At 27.3% G+C, this 18180-nt stretch overlaps 5 protein-coding genes and 1 pseudogene across 6 annotated transcripts in view; 5 read left to right on the top strand and 1 right to left on the bottom strand.

Moving 5' to 3' along the window:
* The window catches only part of LOC148232763 (chymotrypsin-1-like), a 34822-nt gene that overhangs the window by 2531 nt on the left and 14111 nt on the right, over positions 1 to 18180 (bottom strand). The gene's annotated exons all lie outside the window — the stretch shown is intronic.
* LOC148232770 (uncharacterized) lies at positions 1388 to 8801 on the top strand (annotated as a pseudogene). The gene is made up of 11 exons (XR_015810501.1): positions 1388 to 1563; positions 1637 to 1832; positions 1894 to 2146; positions 2221 to 2376; positions 2449 to 2583; positions 2814 to 2844; positions 5061 to 5172; positions 5233 to 5482; positions 5552 to 5692; positions 5756 to 5885; positions 8740 to 8801. The product of XR_015810501.1 is annotated as an uncharacterized LOC148232770 (transcript).
* LOC148232771 (chymotrypsin-1-like) lies at positions 7034 to 8129 on the top strand. Its single transcript, XM_088190642.1, has 4 exons — positions 7034 to 7242; positions 7305 to 7554; positions 7615 to 7743; positions 7989 to 8129. The coding sequence occupies exons 1-4, from the start codon at positions 7034 to 7036 to the stop codon at positions 8127 to 8129; spliced, it is 729 nt and encodes a 242-aa protein (XP_088046768.1).
* On the top strand, positions 10619 to 11500 carry LOC148232769 (chymotrypsin-1-like). The gene is made up of 4 exons (XM_088190641.1): positions 10619 to 10737; positions 10806 to 11055; positions 11135 to 11275; positions 11336 to 11500. The coding sequence occupies exons 1-4, from the start codon at positions 10619 to 10621 to the stop codon at positions 11498 to 11500; spliced, it is 675 nt and encodes a 224-aa protein (XP_088046767.1).
* On the top strand, positions 12699 to 13740 carry LOC148232768 (chymotrypsin-2-like). The gene is made up of 5 exons (XM_088190639.1): positions 12699 to 12753; positions 12814 to 12973; positions 13046 to 13295; positions 13375 to 13515; positions 13576 to 13740. The coding sequence occupies exons 1-5, from the start codon at positions 12699 to 12701 to the stop codon at positions 13738 to 13740; spliced, it is 771 nt and encodes a 256-aa protein (XP_088046765.1).
* Positions 15857 to 16900, top strand: LOC148232767 (chymotrypsin-2-like). Its single transcript, XM_088190636.1, has 5 exons — positions 15857 to 15911; positions 15971 to 16130; positions 16209 to 16458; positions 16538 to 16678; positions 16739 to 16900. Exons 1-5 carry the CDS (start codon positions 15857 to 15859, stop codon positions 16898 to 16900), a joined length of 768 nt encoding a protein of 255 aa, XP_088046762.1.

Raw genomic sequence — 18180 nt, 5'->3', positions numbered from 1 at the left:
TTATATTATTTTTAAATTTGACCATTATAACTTGACACTTTTCAGTAATGCGTTATGATGCCCATTAAAATAACAAAAAAAATATTAATTAAAAATTAAAATGAAAATCCCATATATCGTCCCATATATTTTTCCAGCTCCTCATAGCTATCGCCGAAAATATCATTGTGTTTGAAAAACGCTAAGAATCTGAATAGATAGTGTGAGAGTTTCTGGCCACAACAGGCAAGAATAAGGGACGCTTTTAAAGTCGTCAAATATAGAAGGTTTGTCGACACCACTCTTTAGCAACTTTAAAAAGTTATTAATTGAGTAGACGCTACGCTGAGAATGCAGTGAATTATATCACAACGCCAAAGTGATATTTAGTTACTTCAATCAAAAAAAAAAATTTATGCCCCTTTGGGTGGGACGGCCAATTCCAAAAGGGTGGCCATTGGCCGTCGGCTGCTAAAGCGGATATCAAACGGCCGTTTAGGATGATACACATTTTCGTGTTATCCATTTTCAAAACATATTCGACCAATAGTTTTATTATTTTCGAATTTATGGCTGCTTCTTTTGAATATGCAAAAAGATTTTCTCACGGTGGTGTCCCATTTTAACAAGGAATTTTTTTTTTTTAATTTATGTGGGGCGTTTTCGATAATTTATGTTTAAGTTCCTTACTTTACAGGAAGGCAATTGTTAATAAAACGTTAGAAATAAAATTAAGTACTACAATACAAATAGCAATATCATGATAATTGTTAAAATATATTATTTATTTTATATACAATCTTTTAGCAAGATTAAAAATAAATGTTTGTAACCAATAATATTGTTATTTGAATTTCATAGTGGTTTTTATCTCGGGTTAAAATGAAGAATACTATTGCTAACAGGTGTCAGACCTTATTTAAAAATGAATAAGTCAAAATATTCTTTCATATATATTTTTAATTGATATGGGAATATATGCGCCATATGCTTGTGCGTGTGGGACATACTCGCGTTTGCGCCATATGGCGACTATGGCAGCCAAACGGTTGAAACCCAAAAAGTTGAGGGTCCCGTAACTGCACACTCGCTAGCTTCGGTACCTCATGATAGTGAAGTACCGACAGCTAGGAAATATAATTGTAAATACTGTGAATTACTTATAAGTCTATTCAGAATATTTTTCGACGACTCGCTGAAATTGCTATGAACTATTCTTAAAAACAGATTCTAACTTTTAAATATAATAATTCTAACTTTAAAATAAATTTTAATTGTGTACAGTGTAGATAAGAAAACGTTTACTATGACAAATAAATAATTCATGCAGTATATACATAAATCATTGGAAGTTATTCATGGAATATTAACTACAAATAAATAATAAATACGTTCGTATGTGTAGCATTGTTTTCGATAAAACACCTTATTGCATATGCATTATTGTTCTTCAATATCAAGTATAAATAAACAGTCGATATATTTTATTTTTATATTCTTGTGGAAGTGTTTTTTGAATGGAAACAAAAATGTTAAAATTAGTTTTATCCTTGTTGCTAATTTCCAATATTTTGTCAACATTAGGTATGAATCATAATATTGTATCATATATTATACATATATATAAATTACGCACTTGATTTTTTTAATTATACAGAATCATCTCCAATAGTAGATTTATATAAAGAAATATGGATTCGAGTTAAAAATGAGAAAATTTTTATTTTTAAAAGCTCTCCAGCCGAAGAAGGAAAATACCCATACATCGCGTCTCTCAAATTTGGAGATTTTATTTGCGGGGGCGCAATTATAGCAAAGAGAACCATCTTAACCGCAGCACATTGTCAAGAGTTGTACTCTATTACCTAGTTTAAGTTTTATATTAAAATATAATTAAGTATTTTGAATTTACAGTGAAGGTAAGGAATATATAGTTACTCTTGGCACTAACAGATTAGACAGCGGTGGCACAAAATTTAATGTTGAAGATAAATTAATACACCCAAAATATAACGAATCGAGCCTCATAGATGGATATGATATTGCTTTGCTGTACCTTGACAAAGATATCGAATTTAACGAAAATATTCAACCGATAAAATATGGAAAACAATATATTGAAGGAGATGTACCTTTGACTGCTGCTGGATGGGGAGTAAATCGTACCGTAAGAAATTTGCTAATTATTTTTTTAATATCTGTGTGTATATAGTAAATGTAAATATGGTTATTAACATATAGGATTTGAAGAAAGAAGAGCGTAATGACCATTATTTAAATGAACTTCAAGAATTTCACACAATGTCATTGTCAGTTGATGATTGTCATAATGAAATACGACAAACACATGATAAACATTTATGCACTAGAAGTCCGATAGGTCAAGGCAGTTGCTTTGTAAGGATATACTATCAAAACAATGTTTTAATCTAAAATGCTCTTTTAAATAATATAGGTGTCAAATTATAGGGAGATTCGGGAACTCCGTTTGTATCAAATGGTTTTGTTGTGGGAATATCCTCATTGTTATTTATAAATTGCGCTAATGGATTAGCAGATATAAACACAAGAGTTAGTTTATTTGTGGATTGGATAAGAGAAAATGTGAAATAAAATATATATTTTAAAGATTATTAAAATGCTTTAAAAGTATTTGTGGAATAATAAAAATTAAAAATTCACCAAAATTAAAACTAAAAATATATTTTGAAATTTAATTCTTTCTACAAATTATGTTTTAACTTTGTATATTTTAGAATTGTTTTCTGTCAAAATATACATATATTAGAGGTTCGAAAAAAAATTGTTTTATTAACCATTAACTATTGTTCAAGACCTTCCTTTCCAATATTGTCAACTCTAAAGGTGAATTCCAAATGTAATTTATTATTATAATAATAATACAGTAAGTTTTACAAATTTAATAGCAATGAAATGTGTTAATTTTTTTTAAATATATTTAGAATATTAATTCTAAATATATTTTTAAAAAATTAACACATTCCATTGCTATTAAATTTGTAAAAAATTTTTATTTGCTTGTACTTGGATGCAGGTTCTTTTTAGTCTCCAATCTAATTAGTTGCTTTGATTTCATTTGCAACGATCTTATTATTATATTAACCCAGAAAATGCTTATCGGAGAAAAATAAAAGTAAAGTACTATAATAAAATGGTTAATAATGCTAATAATAAGCAATTTAAAATATGAAAAAATATTAAAATAATTATCAAAAATACTCCAGAAAATAAAAATTAGAAAAATGTTACTCTAAATAATAATGAAGATTTAATTACAAAGCCACCTGGCATTTAATATACAATGACTAGTTTTAAAAATAATTTCTTGTTAAAATGGGACACCGCCATGAGAAAACTGTTTTGCATATTCAAAAGAAGCAGATAACAGCTCTAGTTTTAGTTTTTAAATTATATCCTTTTTGTAAATATCTTGACAAATTTTATTATTCAGTTTGATCCGCCATTTCGATTAAAAATGGCAACTATTCAAAACATGAAAATCATTATTCTGTAACTTTAAACAAAAATCTAAGGAATAAATAACATTCCAAATATAATTTTAATTAAAATAAAACTATTTTTTTCAGTTAATAGTGAAAATATTTTAACAATATTATTTATACAAATATTTAAACGAAAAGCATTAAAAAATTATTACTTTTAAGAAATTTAAAGTTAAAAGTCTATTGAAATAAAAACTGAAAAAAATATTTTTTATACATATTTTGTATTTTTTTGTACACACTCTTAAACTCTTTTAATTTTAATTATTAGTATAACACTATCTTATGATTAATCTTGACTTTGATTTTCAGTGTTAAAACACAGGAATTTGATTTGAGGAGAAAATCTGAACTTTATTGATTTTAATATTTTTTATTACAAATCTGACTATGATGAATGGCTCGTGCAATAGGAGCGTTCTCATGCGCAACAAGTAAGAATAAAGGACGCGATCACGATTCTCTAGGGTAATTCAATACTTTTATTTTAAAAAGTGCTTCATTGAATAGTCGCAACGCCGAAATGAATGTATCGCATATTTAGGATCAAAGCATTATCCTTCACTAATGCATCATATGGTTTTTGTGGCAATGCTTTGAAGAATAATTTAAGATCCCGGATCGATTTAGAACAGAGCTACTACAATTAATATGGCAATCGTTGCAATCTCTAGTTAAAACTACCGAATATCCAAGTCCAAACATAGCATCGAGATCGCAACGTATCAACTTTATCAACGTAGCAACTCTATCTCGTTTAATTTATATTGCGATTAAAATTATTTATAGGTTATAAGTGTTAATTTTATTTATTTCACCATTCATGAATATAAGTCACACGTGCAATTTTTTAATTTAAGAAAAATAAAATAAATGCTTCATTTAACATTTTTTGTAATTTATTTAAGACATAAAAAAATTATTAACACAGCTAAAAATCAACCACGTCATTTAAATCACATGTATAATCAAATGCTATGTGCGAGTAAGTAGTTAAAAAGCGACAGAAAACGATTTTTTAAGTCCAAACATAGCATCAAGATCGCAGCGTATCAGCTCGTTTCCATGATAATTAAATACCGCGAAAAAAATAAGTCAATTAATGCAATATTGCCATTTATAAATATATTTTGCTACTGTGTTATATATAGTATGTATAATATGTTAATTTCTATATAAAATCTTAGATTTGTTTATTTGATTTATTTGCTTAAAGCTATTAAAAGTATTACGGGTTAATGCTTCTTTACTATCATTTTCAATGTACACGTTACTAAGTTAATAATATTACTATGAGGTTTAGCAAATAATAAATTGATAAACGACTTTAACAAATATCCAATTGATTGTCCTGCAAATATTATTTTACAAAAATTATATAAATCAAGATATGGATTCTTTAACCTCAGTATTTCATCAACCATGGCTCGAAAGCTTACAATAATTTTTGCTCTCACTCTTTTCAACATATGTATTGGTAAATATAATTCCATATTAAATTAAATAATAATGTATTATAAACATTTTAAACTCATAACTTAAATGATGGTATCACAGCTATAAATGAGAAATATCCTTACGCGGTTATAATTAAATCTAAAGACATTCAATGTGGAGGTTCAATTTTAACTGCCAGGACCATAATATCAGCAGCTCATTGTGGATTAAAGTAAATAAAGATGCATTATTTTAAATCTGTGCAAAAATTTAATGTATTAATGTTTTATAGTTGGCATTGTAAGAATCTCAGAATTATCGCTGGAACTAATAGTCAGAATTCTAATGGCGTAACTTATAATGTAATGGCAGTTTTATTGCATCCAAAGTTTAACGAATTCAAAAAATTAGATAACGACATATCTCTTATGTATGTAGAAAGAGATATTAAATTTACAAAATATATTCAGCCGATTAAATTGGGTTTCTTTGAAGTAGGCAGAGGTTTAACTTTGACCTTCACTGGCTGGGGAGGGAGATCTGTAAGTTTTGTGTTTAATTTATTTTTGCGATGTATGTTTTAATAATAATTATATTTAAATGCTTATTAGGTATCAAGTGATCTAACTTACAAAAAGCTACGAGTATTAGAAGTAAAATCATTGTCGAAGGAGCTTTGTAAAATATATAACAGAGGAAGTAACGAAGGGCAAATTTGTACATTTAAAGATTTTGGTCAAGGAACTTGCAGTGTAAGAGTATGAAAAATAATTGTTTGGAAATATTGGATGTAAATATTATATTTTAATTTTTAGGGAGACTCTGGAGGACCTTTAGTGTTTAAAGGACTGTTGGTGGGAATCGCATCTTATGTGTTGTATAATTGTGGATCAGGATATCCAGACGTTTTTACACGGATTAGTCATTATTTAAATTGGATTGAGAATAATAAAGTATAATTTTTTAAATGATTCTGTTTTAATTAATATTTTATATTTTAAGATTCGTAGATTTACAATAATATGTAGTGAATCTATTTTTTCGGGAGTCGTTTTTTAAATTGAAACGCTTCAATATATTGAAAACTTCGGTATAATATGCTATATTTTATTATAAATTCTTGAAATCACTAAGAAATATGTAAACTAAGAATTAATTTTCCTAGTAACAGCAAAAATTTAATTACAGTCCCAAATAAATGTATAATATTAATAAATTGCGAAAGCTTAAAATTGTAATTTTAATATTTAACTAATCTTAAATAATATCCTTTTTATGACGAGCTATGCTTTAAAATTATATAATTTTAACTGACCTAATAATGATACAAATGTCATTTAAAAAATAAGGATGCTAGTGCCTTAATATACAAATACTAGTCTCATATTTGAGCTTGAAAGATCTCACGAATTATTGCACTTTCAGGTTTAAGTTTTGCATAAGATATTTTTAATTAAAATCGCATTAAAAAATTGGATAAAGCTTTTCCTCAAATTATTAAAAGATTTTTAGGTTTATGTTTTTCTTAGTGTTTCTTATCCAAGAAAAAAGGCTGTTTTTATTATTAAATAAATTTGTAAAATATAAATCATAATAGATATTTTTAAAGTATCATTAAAACACAGCTTTTAAAAACACCAAAGTTTTTTATCAAAGGTATTTTATTAACAAGTTTTCATATTATTTTTTTATTAGTTTTATCCTATGTTTTTTTAATAATATTATTTGGCAAATGTTTGGTTTTATTTATAAGATTACAGTTATAAAAATATATTCCTTAAAATCACGTTATTCCTTTATAAATATAAAAATCTTATTTCGCAGTATTTTTATCGATCACAAATAATATTTTTTAAGGGTTTTAGTAAAATAATAAGGGTTTTGTCTTATCACAAAATCAAATTGTTATATATATAATAAAACAAAAAATGCAATAAACCGATGGTTTATTAAATAATAAAACTGTATTTATTGCATCAATATAAATACGTTCGATTTACATGAAATATAAATTATAAATAAAAAATGAGTCCCTACACTATCATATTTATCATATTCTACTTAACTAAACTCACATTGGGTAATACATAAACATGTATATTTACAATAAAAATTATTTTAATATCTTATTTCCCATAGAAACACCTGTGAGTGATTCAAGTGGATTTGTAGTTGGAGGTTCAATAGCCGAAGATGGTAAATATCCTTACACAGTATCCATCAAAAGATATGGGAATCACATATGTGGTGGTTCAATTCTGACAAAAAGGACTATCATAACAGCTGCACATTGCATTAAAGGGTGAAACATAATAATTAAAAATGTTTATGTTCAATATTATTTATTTTTTATATTTATTTTAGATTTAATTTGACACATATACAGATTTTCGCTGGAGCTAACAAATTGAATTCTAATGGTATTTTATACAATATTGAGTCTGCAATAGTGCATCAAAATTGGAACATAAATGGTGCTCATAAGAATGATGTTGCTTTAATCATTGTAAATGCAGATATCAAATTTAATGCTAAAGTACAACCAATCCAATTGGGATATGAAGTTATAGGCGATGGTGTGGTCGCAACATTAACTGGATGGGGTCTTTTAATGGTATTTATTATTACTTAAACAATTTTACTTGAATTTATATTAACCTAAATTATAACATAGGATGGTGGCAATGTACCAAACAATCTTCAAGTCATACAGTTGAAGACAGTATCGGATGAGACTTGTCATGATCCACCTTTTAATTCTACTTTATGTACTTTAAACCAAATTGGAGAAGGAGCATGCAATGTAAGTTAATCAATAATAATAATATAAAAAATAATTATTTAATATATTAAAATAAATAAATAATATAAGACAATCGATGATTTCATTTGGAATAACTTTTCAACAATAATTAACATGTTTATATTTAAATAGAGGTTAAAAATTGATTTAAATTAACTTATAATAGGAACATAATGTATATATTTCTTTAAGTTACTGTTTATTATTATTTTAATATAATTTTCATTTTACTATTATTTTTATAGGGAGATTCTGGTGGTCCATTGGTAGTTGAAGATAAGCTAGTTGGAATTGTTTCACGAGGTGTACCATGTGCTCTAGGAGAACCAGATGTATTCACTAGAATTAGTTATTTTATAGATTGGATTAATAAATATACAATTTAATTTTATATTATCCGATTATTATCTAAATAAAATATATTTGATTTGAGCTTTTTTTTTCACTATGATTGCTGAAATTCCATGCGCAAAAATACAGACTGTTTGTACCTAAATAAATATGCAAATAACATATTTATAGATAGAAAAAAAAACTGTACTGATAATAATATAAACTTTAAGGTAAATTAAGACAATGTCACAATATTTCATTTATGTGGACCAGTGATTTTTCTTAAAACGAATGTTTAATTTATCCCCGGAAAACTTTCATACAAAATGTTTTCATTGTAACGAAGACTGATCTCAGTATAACGAAATATTTTGATCCGAATTCAAAAATGACTTTGCAACTTGACACAATATTTCTCCGAATTCAGTTCGTCCTTGACTTGGCGTGTGCCATATGTGTTCAAAAGCGACATTACTGGTGTTTCGCTGACCCTCAAATTTTTTTTATAATTTTTTTTTTACAAATTTTATTGTGTTTCATACAGTATTCTTATAAATGAACAAAAAACGATCCGTCAATGTTATAAGATGGTATTTTAATGCTGTAGTAATATGATAATTAAAATTAAATAAAAATATATCATCTTTTTAATTTTTAGTATACCGAAATTTATTCATTAGTTCCGTGAAGTTCGCTTTATTGAGATTTCACTGTACAATGTTTAATTTATTATTATCTAGCTAAGTTTTAAACCTATTCATAATAATATACAATATTTAGATGTATTATTAAATATTTAAGTTTCAAATCTAACGTTAAATAATAAAAAATGTTTTCTTCTGGAAATATTTAGTCAAGCTGTAAACCTATTTTAAAATGAATTGAAAAGGTTGTGGTTTCTTATGGATTTAACCAATTTGACTATCATTGAAAATCTTTAATAATAATGTCTTATTTAAAGCATTAAATTTTAAAATATATTATAAAAAATCAGAACGATGCAAAAGTAATATTTAAAACCCAAAACGTTGAGGGTCCGGTATCCGTACACTCGCTAGCTTTGGTACCTCACGATAGTGAGGTACCGACAGCTAGTTTTCTTATATTATAGTAAATTAATTAAAAATTAATATGAAAATAATGATTCAAGATACGAAATATTTCATGATGTGCGTATCTAATCTCTTCTTAGAATACAATAAAGCAATAACAATTAATATTCGTCATTCGAAATCAATCCTTTATTCCCGAACTGTGAACCTCCACAATTGGTCAATTGGCAAGTAAATTATTTATTGCCAACCGACTCAAAAGAACAGACACAATTCAATATTTTAGCTGCAGTTGAGTTTTAATATAGATGCAGACAGCTTCGCTACTACTTCTACATTAAATTTGTGGTCAAAATAAAGCATTATATATTATAATAAAAAAAAATTAAAATCTGTGTTGAATAAGATACCATCGACTTTGCCCTTGAGTATGAAGAAATATAAAGAGAATATGAGTAATGGGTTATTCTTCCCATTTTCTAATGTATTCCGTAAATACTGCTTTCAAAAACACGCAGTGCATTTCCCAAATGCATATTTCAAAATATTATTACAATAGCAAAAAACAAAAACAGAACACATATTTTATTCGATTAAAGTTTGGAGTGAAATATATAGTAATGACTTTCACCATTTTTGTAAGATAAGATAAGCTTACCATAGATAAGATTAGCTTATATTTAATGTATAATAACTGCTTGGGTCTTATTAGAACCTAATTAACAAGTAACTAATTTCTTTTTAAATGCTCATTATTTTTAAAATATAAATATACAATTTTAAATAAAAAATTTGGTTTTAGTAGTTTTTATAAGTGATAATTAAATATATATATATGATATTTAGATACGTTTTAATAAAGTAATATTATTGCTATTTACACACATATAATATATACGTACAAATATTTATCAAAAATATGCTTTCGCAATGATTCCCGAATATTATAACAAAAAAATTAAAAGAGACGTTTCAAGCAAAAAAATTTTACCTAACAATAAATTACCTTTCAATTTTAAAATTAATTGTTATTATATTATACATAATTAGTTACACATCTATATATGATGTATCATTGTAAAGCCTGCTATCTAATATTTTGCGAACTTTTCTGCATAAACAGATAAGCTTTTATTACCTATAATTTTTAAATTGTCATCAAAATTTCATTGCACTATAAGCAGATAATAATTAAAAATATCTAGGTGAAATTTTATTAAAAAATGTTGATAAACTTATTAAATGCATTTTTAACATTCTAGTAATTTGCTATAAAATTTGCAAAAAATATCATTTTTATTCAGTTGGACTATTACAAAAAAAAACTTTGAAAAATGTGGAAACTTGTATATTTTTCATGTGCTTTGCTTCTTCTTCAATTTTCACATGGTACGATCCAGTGTTCACAATAAAAAAAATATAAAATTTGAAGGTTTGTTATTTTTTAAGGTTTACCCGCGACGAAGTTAGATGATTTTATACTTGGAGGAATGTTGGCAGAAGATGGAAAGTATCCATATATGGCTATTCTACGAATGAGTGGCATATTCTTCTGCGGAGGTTCAATTATATCTAAACGAACCATTTTAACGGCAGCTCATTGTGCAAAGTACAATTGTTTGATATATTGATGAAATATTATTAATTATAATAATAAAAATATGTAAATATTTTTAGGCATGATATCGATGACATGACAGTAACCGTCGGAAGTAACAAACAAACTTCCGGAGGAACAGACTATAAAGTAATTTCAAAAAAAGTACATCCAGAACACAACCAGAATGGTTTAAAAGAAAATGACATTGCCCTTTTATTCTTTGATAGAGACATTGAATTTAATTCAAAGGTTCAACCGATTCAATTAAATCAAATGGATATTGGAGAAAATGAAACTTTGACTTTTACGGGTTGGGGAAGGATATCAGTAAATGTTTTTAATTTACTTTTTTCATTTTAAATCTGCTAATTAAGCTATACGTATTTATGTATTTTGTTTATTCTAGAATAATAATTATGATACATCAAACGATCTTCTAGCAATTCAACTTAGATCTATTACAGACGATGAATGTCGTCAAAAAATTGATCACACGTCTGCTAAGCAAATATGCACATTTAACAAAATCGGCGAAGGTGCATGTAAAGTAAGACTATTTTAAACATGTTATTAAAACAAGTGTTTCTAACTTTTTAAAACGTTCTAGGGTGACTCTGGAAGCCCATTGGTGTATCAAGACAAAGTAGCTGGAATCGCATCTTTTATTAAAACAAATAGTGACGTTGAACCACTACAATGTGCCAGTGGAAATCCCGATGTTTTTACTAGAGTTAGCAGTTATATAAATTGGATCGAAGGAACAATGAAGTAAAATTTTTCAGATTTAAAAAACATTTATATGTTTATTGGTTTATTAATAATTACAAAAATTAAATTATGGCAATAAAAATTGTAGTTTTATATCATATACAGCAACCACAACAATATTTTAAACGTTTTTTTTTACGGCTTCATTGCTCCAAGTTTTTTATAAATATAAAATAAATTTTAAAAAACCTCAGATTCATTATAGAAAGACGTCGTATAAAAGGTATTCGTATCATCGTATTATTCGTATAATTCGTATCATCTTATAAAAAGACATCGTATAAAGGATGTTCAGTATAAAAAATCTGTGCCAGAGAAAAGGCACAGGGTGCTATGTGCAGATTAGTGTGACTCAGCGGCAAGCACTAAGTCTAGGCCTTGGGGCAAGGTGAATATAAAATGTGTTATATGTTCTTAGCTAAGTGAACCGTACGTTAAAAGATTTCCCTTAAATTCAGCTTTTGATATTGCACACCGACACTCTTAAGCTCATTGTACTAGCGTATAATATAGCTCTAGTTTCCTCAGTGAGAAATCTTCCATTTTCTAGTAATGGAACAGCAATCCCTCAACTTTGTTGAAGTCTCTCATCTTCAGTTGAAGTAAGTTGGAGATCAGTAGTTTTATCTACAAGACTGTTTGGCACAAGAAAAGATATGAAGTGGTTCAGATTTAATTCTTAGACTATGGATATTAAACATTAATTTTTAGACTAAGGATAGATAGCATTTATGTATGGATAGCAATTGTTGATGATTTTTAGAAGCAAGATTTATCTCTATTCGTAAGAATAATAACTACCTCTTGCGACTCCTACGCTATTTTTTTGCTAATATTTTATCCTTATCCGTCTACCTAAATAGGTTATTGATGCTAAAGTTCATTAATAGTTTTGCGATAGTTGATTACTTGCTGTTACTTGCGACAACCTAAGTAGGAGGTCGGATTATATTTTATATAAATACACTAAAGCTAGCTGCCCAGAGTACTGTTTTAGTATATATTTAAATGAAATAAGCGTATATAAGCGGAATTTCAAGACTAATTAAAATATCTGAATTTCTGCCAAGGTTAAATTTTATTATAAGAATGTTGATAAAATTTTTATTGCATTTGTAACATTCTAATAATTTGCTATAAAATTTGCAACAAATATAATTTTTACTCAGTTACATTATTATTAGAGAAAAAAACTTTGCAAAATGTGGAAACTTGCATTTTTTTTGTGTGCTTTGCTTCTTCCTCAATTTTCACATGGTACGATTAAATGCTTACAATAAAAAAATATTAAATTTAAGCGCTTTGTTATTTTTGAAGGTTTACCCGCGACGAATTCAAATGATCTTATACTTGGAGGAACGTTGGCAGAAGATGGAAAGTATCCATATATGGCTATTCTAAAAAGGAATGGCAGATTCTTCTGCGGAGGTTCAATTATATCTAAACGAACCATTTTAACAGCGGCTCATTGTGCAAAGTACAATTGTTTGATATATTGATGAAATAATAATATTATTAATAATAAAATCATGTCACAAATATTTTTTAGTCTAGACATCGATGACATGAATGTAACCGTCGGAACTAACAAACAAACATCCGGAGGAACAGACTATAAAGTAACTTCAAAGAAAGTACATCCAGAATACAACCAGAATGGTTTATTAGAAAATGACATTGGCCTTTTATTCGTTGATAGAGACATTGAATTTAATTCAAAGGTTCAACCGATTCAATTAAATCAAATGGATATTGGAGGAAATGAAACTTTGACTTTAACGGGTTGGGGAAGGATATCAGTAAATGTTTTTATTTTACTTTTTTCATTTTTAACCTGCTAATTAAGCTAAACGTATTTATGTATTTTGTTTATTCTAGAATAATAATTGGGATACAGCAAATGATCTTCTAGTAATTAAACTTAGATCTATTAAAGTCGATGAATGTCATCAAAAAATTAATCAAACGTCTGCTAAGCAAATATGCACATTTAACAAGATCGGCGAAGGTGTATGTTCTGTAAGACTATGCCAAACATGTTATTAAAATTAGAGTTTCTAACTTTTTAAAACGTTCTAGGGTGACTCTGGAAGCGCATTGGTGTATCAAGACAAAGTAGCTGGAATCGCATCTTTTATTATAACAACTAGTGACGTTGAACCACTACCATGTGCCATTGGAAATCCCGATGTTTTTACTAGAGTTAGCAGTTATATAAATTGGATTGAAGAAACAATGAAGTAAAACTGATCAGTTTTAAAACACATTTGTATGTTTATTGGCTTATTAGTAATTCCATAATTAAATTATGGCAATAAAAAATTGTATTATTGAAAGTATAGTTTAATATCAACTAGAGCAACCACAAAAATATATAAAACGTTGCATTTTTTATGGCTTCATTGCTCCAAGTTTTTTATAAATACAAAATAAATTTTAAAAAACCTCAGTTTTTTAATAAAAAGACATCTTAAAAAGGGTATTCGTATCATCGTATCATTCGTATCATTTGTATCATTCGTATAATCGTATAATCGTATCGTTTTATATAAAATGCATCGTATAAAGGATATTCAGAAAAAAAAATGCGCAATGCCAGAGAAAAGGCACAGGGTGCTATGTGCAGATTAGTGTGACTTAGCGGCAAGCACTAAGTCTAGGCTTTGGGGCAAGGCAAATATAAAATGTGTTATATGTTCTTAGTTAAGCGAACAGTACGCTAAAAGATTTGCCTTAAATTCAGCTTCTGATATTGCAGCCCGACATTCTTAAGTTCATTGTACTAACGTATAATATAGCTCCAGTTTTCACAGTGAGCAATCTTCCATTTTCTAGTAATGGAAAGTTTCAAACCTAATCCAAAATTATATACAATATTAAGTTTTACAAAGTTTCAAATCTAACTTAAAATAACACAAAATGTTTTCTTCTGGAAATATTTAGTTAAGTTGTAAAACTATTTTCAAATGAATTGAAATTTTTTTTTAGTTTTTTATAGATTGAACCATTTTAATTATCATTTAAAATCCTAAATAATAATGTGCAATTTTAACCATTAAATTTAAAAATAGATTAAAAAAAATCAGAGTAAAGAAAAAATAATATTTAAAACCCAAAAAGTTGAGGTATCGGTATTCGCACACTCGCTAGCTTCGGTACCTCACGACAGTGAGATACCGACAGCTAGTTATATTTGAGGACCGAAAAGTAATCAAAATTTCTTAAAACATTTTTTTCAAATCTTTTTATTTCAATACGCGGCTTAGTAATCATATAAGTTTTTATGATTTTAATAAAATAAGCACCGTAAATTTATGGTTTCTTTTAAAAAAAATTTTACCTTTAAGTAGAGGGATGTCGTATAAGCCAAGAATTTTGCATCATGACAACACGAGGCCTCATTCTGCAAAATTGACTAAAAATAAAATAAGGGAAGTTGAGTTGAAAGTATCCCATCCTACACATTTACCAGATTTCGCACTGTTTGATAATCATCTATTTAGGGCAATTGAACATTCGTTACGAAAAAAAAAAATTTAAATGTTAGCGAAATAAAAAAAAATTTAGAAAAGTTTTTTATTTAACCAAAAGAGTTTTGCAAAAAAAGAATTGAAAATTTGCCTACTCGTTGTCAAAATGTCTTTTATAATGATGTTTTTTTTAAAATTAGTATTTAATATTATCTTTTAAATAAATATTTTCTTCGAGCAAACAAAAATTATGATTACTTTTCGGTCCATCTATACATACATAATTAGTTATACATCTATATTTTTTATATGTCAATGTAAATACTACTATCTTATACTTTACGAATTCTTTTGCATAAACATAGATAAACTTTTACTACTTATAATTTTATATTGTAACTAAAATTTCATTGCACTATAAGCAGATAATAATTAAAATATCTGAATTAATGCCAAGATTAAATTGTATGTAAAGAACGTTAAAAATCTTTTTAAATGCATTTATAGCATTCTAATAAGTTGCTAAAAAATTTTCAAAAAATTACATTTTTAAACAGTTGGATTAGCAAAGAAAAAAACTTTTTTTGTGTGCTTTGCTTCTTCCTCGTTTTCACATGGTACGACCTAGTGTTTACAATAACTGCTATCTAATACTTTGCGAATTTTTCTGCATAAACATAGTTAAGCTTTTATTACCGATAATTTTTATATTGCTATCAAAATTTCATTATACTATAAGCAAATGATAATTAAAATATCTAGGTGAAATTTTATTAAAAAATGATAATAAGCTTATTAACTGCATTTTTAGCATTCTAGTAATTTGCTATAAAATTTGCAACAAATTTAATTTTTATTCAGTTGGATTATTAGAAAAAAAACTTTGCATAATGTGGAAACTTGTATTTTTTTTATGTGGTTTGCTTCTTCTTCAATTTTCACATGGTACGACTTAGTGCTTACAATAAAAAAATATTAAATTTGAAGGTTTGCTATTTTTGAAGGTTTACCCGCGACAAAGTTAGATGATTTTATACTTGGAGGAACGATGGCAGAAGATGGAAAGTATCCATATATGGCTATTCTAAAAAAGAGTGGCAGATTCTTCTGCGGAGGTTCAATTATATCTAAACGAACCATTTTAACGGCGGCTCATTGTGCAAGGTGCAATTGTTTGATATATTGATGAAATAATAATAATAATAATATTAATAATAAAATCATGTTACAATTATTTTTTAGTTTAGATATCGATGACATGAATGTAACCGTCGGAACTAACAAACAAACATCCGGAGGAACAGACTATAAAGTAACTTCAAAGAAAGTACATCCAGAATACAACCAGAATGGTTTAATAGAAAATGACATTGGCCTTTTATTCGTTGATAGAGACATTGAATTTAACTCAAAGGTTCAACCGATTCAATTAAATCAAATGGATATTGAAGGAAATGAAACTTTGACTTTTACGGGTTGGGGAAGGACATCAGTAAATGTTTTTATTTTAATCTATCCATTTTGAACCTGCTAATTAAGCTATACGAATTTATGCATTTTGTTTATTCTAGAATAATAATTATGATACATCAAACGATCTTCTAGTAATTAAACTTAGATCTATTTCAGTCGATGAATGTCATCAAAAAATTTATCAAACGTCTGCTAAGCAAATGTGCACATTTAACAAGATCGGCGAAGGTTCATGTTCTGTAAGACTATGTCATGCATATAATTCAAACTAAGGTTTCTAAATTTTTAAAACGTTCTAGGGTGACTCTGGAGGCCCATTGGTATATCAAGACAAAGTAGCTGGAATCGATTCATATGGTGTAAAAACTACTGGCGTACCACGACTATGTGCCGCTGGAAGTCCCGATGTTTCTACTAGAGTTAGCAGTTATATAAATTGGATCGAAGGAACAATGAAGTAAAATTGTTCAAATTTAAAACACATTTGTTTTTTATTGGTTTATTAGTAATTACAAAAATTCAATTATGTCAATAAAGATTTTATTATTAAAATTGTAGTTTTATATTAGCAATTACAAAAAATATAAGAAACGTTGCATTTTTTACGACTTCATTGCTCCAAGTTTTTTATAAATACAGAATTAATTTTAAGAAACTTCAGATTTAATATAAAAAGACATCGTATAAAGGAAGTGATATTCAGTATGAATCACGGGGTGCTATGTGCAGATTTGTGTGACTCAGCGGCAAACACTAAGTCTAGGCTTTAGGGCAAAGCGAATATGAAATGTGTTATATGTTCTTAGTTAAGCGAACAGTACGTTAAAAGATTTGCCTTAAATTCAGCTTCTGTCATTGCAGACTGACACTCTTAAGCTCATTATACTAACATATAATATAGCTCCAGTTTTCACAGTGAGCAATCTTTCATTTTCTAGTAATGGAAAGTTTTAAGCCTAATCCTCAATTATATACAATATTAAGTTTAATAAAGTTTGAAATCTCACTGTAAATAACACAAAATGTTTTCTTATGGAAATATTTAGTTAAGTTGTAAAACTATTTTCAAATGAATTGAAAAGTTTATGTTGTTTTTTATTGATTTAACCATTTGAACTATCATTTAAAATACTAAATAATAATGTCTAGTTTTAAACATTAAATTTAAAAATAGATTTAAAAAAATCAGAGTGAAGCAAAAATAATATTTATTATAAAACCCAAAAACTTGAGGTATCGGTATTCGCACACTCGCTAGCTTCGGTACCTCACGACAGTGAGATACCGACAGCTAGTTATATTGGAGGACCGAAAAGTAATCAAAATCTTTTAAAACGTTTTTTTCAAATCTGTTTATTTCAATACGCGGTCTAGTAATCATATAAGTTTTTATCAATATATTAAAGTAAACACTGTAAATTTATGGTTTCTTTGAAAACAATTTTTTACCCCTAAGTAGAGGGACGTCGTATAAGCCAAGAATTTTGCATCATGACTAGGGATTCCAATCCCGGGCCAAAATTTTGATCCCGGGATTTCGGTATTGCAATTAGTCGATCCCGGGATCCCGGGACCAGTCCCGGGATAATTTTCATGTTATTTTATCGATAAAAATAATTTAAAATGAATAATACAATATATTTTTATATCTGTTTTTTATAACGGACAATGTATAAAGTACGTATAATTTAGTCTTGGACTTTAAATAGAAAATAATATAATAAAAATAAAAAAGGAAAGG

This window comes from Plectrocnemia conspersa, unplaced genomic scaffold (genome assembly GCF_051122295.1).
Source record: "Plectrocnemia conspersa isolate PC_06_02 unplaced genomic scaffold, ASM5112229v1 ptg000008l, whole genome shotgun sequence".
Taxonomy (NCBI): domain Eukaryota; kingdom Metazoa; phylum Arthropoda; class Insecta; order Trichoptera; family Polycentropodidae; genus Plectrocnemia; species Plectrocnemia conspersa.
This window is presented reverse-complemented; position numbering and strand designations above follow the sequence as displayed.

Coding starts and splice junctions, on each gene's coding strand:
- LOC148232767 (XM_088190636.1), top strand. CDS start 15,857: ATGTGGAAACTTGTATTTTTTTTATGTGGTTTGCTTCTTCTTCAATTT. Junction 15,912..15,970: donor TCTTCTTCAATTTTCACATG/GTACGACTTAGT, acceptor CTATTTTTGAAG/GTTTACCCGCGACAAAGTTA. Junction 16,131..16,208: donor ACGGCGGCTCATTGTGCAAG/GTGCAATTGTTT, acceptor ATTATTTTTTAG/TTTAGATATCGATGACATGA.
- LOC148232769 (XM_088190641.1), top strand. CDS start 10,619: ATGTTGGCAGAAGATGGAAAGTATCCATATATGGCTATTCTACGAATG. Junction 11,056..11,134: donor CGGGTTGGGGAAGGATATCA/GTAAATGTTTTT, acceptor TGTTTATTCTAG/AATAATAATTATGATACATC. Junction 11,276..11,335: donor TCGGCGAAGGTGCATGTAAA/GTAAGACTATTT, acceptor AAAACGTTCTAG/GGTGACTCTGGAAGCCCATT.
- LOC148232768 (XM_088190639.1), top strand. CDS start 12,699: ATGTGGAAACTTGCATTTTTTTTGTGTGCTTTGCTTCTTCCTCAATTT. Junction 12,974..13,045: donor ACAGCGGCTCATTGTGCAAA/GTACAATTGTTT, acceptor AATATTTTTTAG/TCTAGACATCGATGACATGA. Junction 13,296..13,374: donor CGGGTTGGGGAAGGATATCA/GTAAATGTTTTT, acceptor TGTTTATTCTAG/AATAATAATTGGGATACAGC.
- LOC148232771 (XM_088190642.1), top strand. CDS start 7,034: ATGTATATTTACAATAAAAATTATTTTAATATCTTATTTCCCATAGAA. Junction 7,555..7,614: donor CTGGATGGGGTCTTTTAATG/GTATTTATTATT, acceptor ATTATAACATAG/GATGGTGGCAATGTACCAAA. Junction 7,744..7,988: donor TTGGAGAAGGAGCATGCAAT/GTAAGTTAATCA, acceptor TTATTTTTATAG/GGAGATTCTGGTGGTCCATT.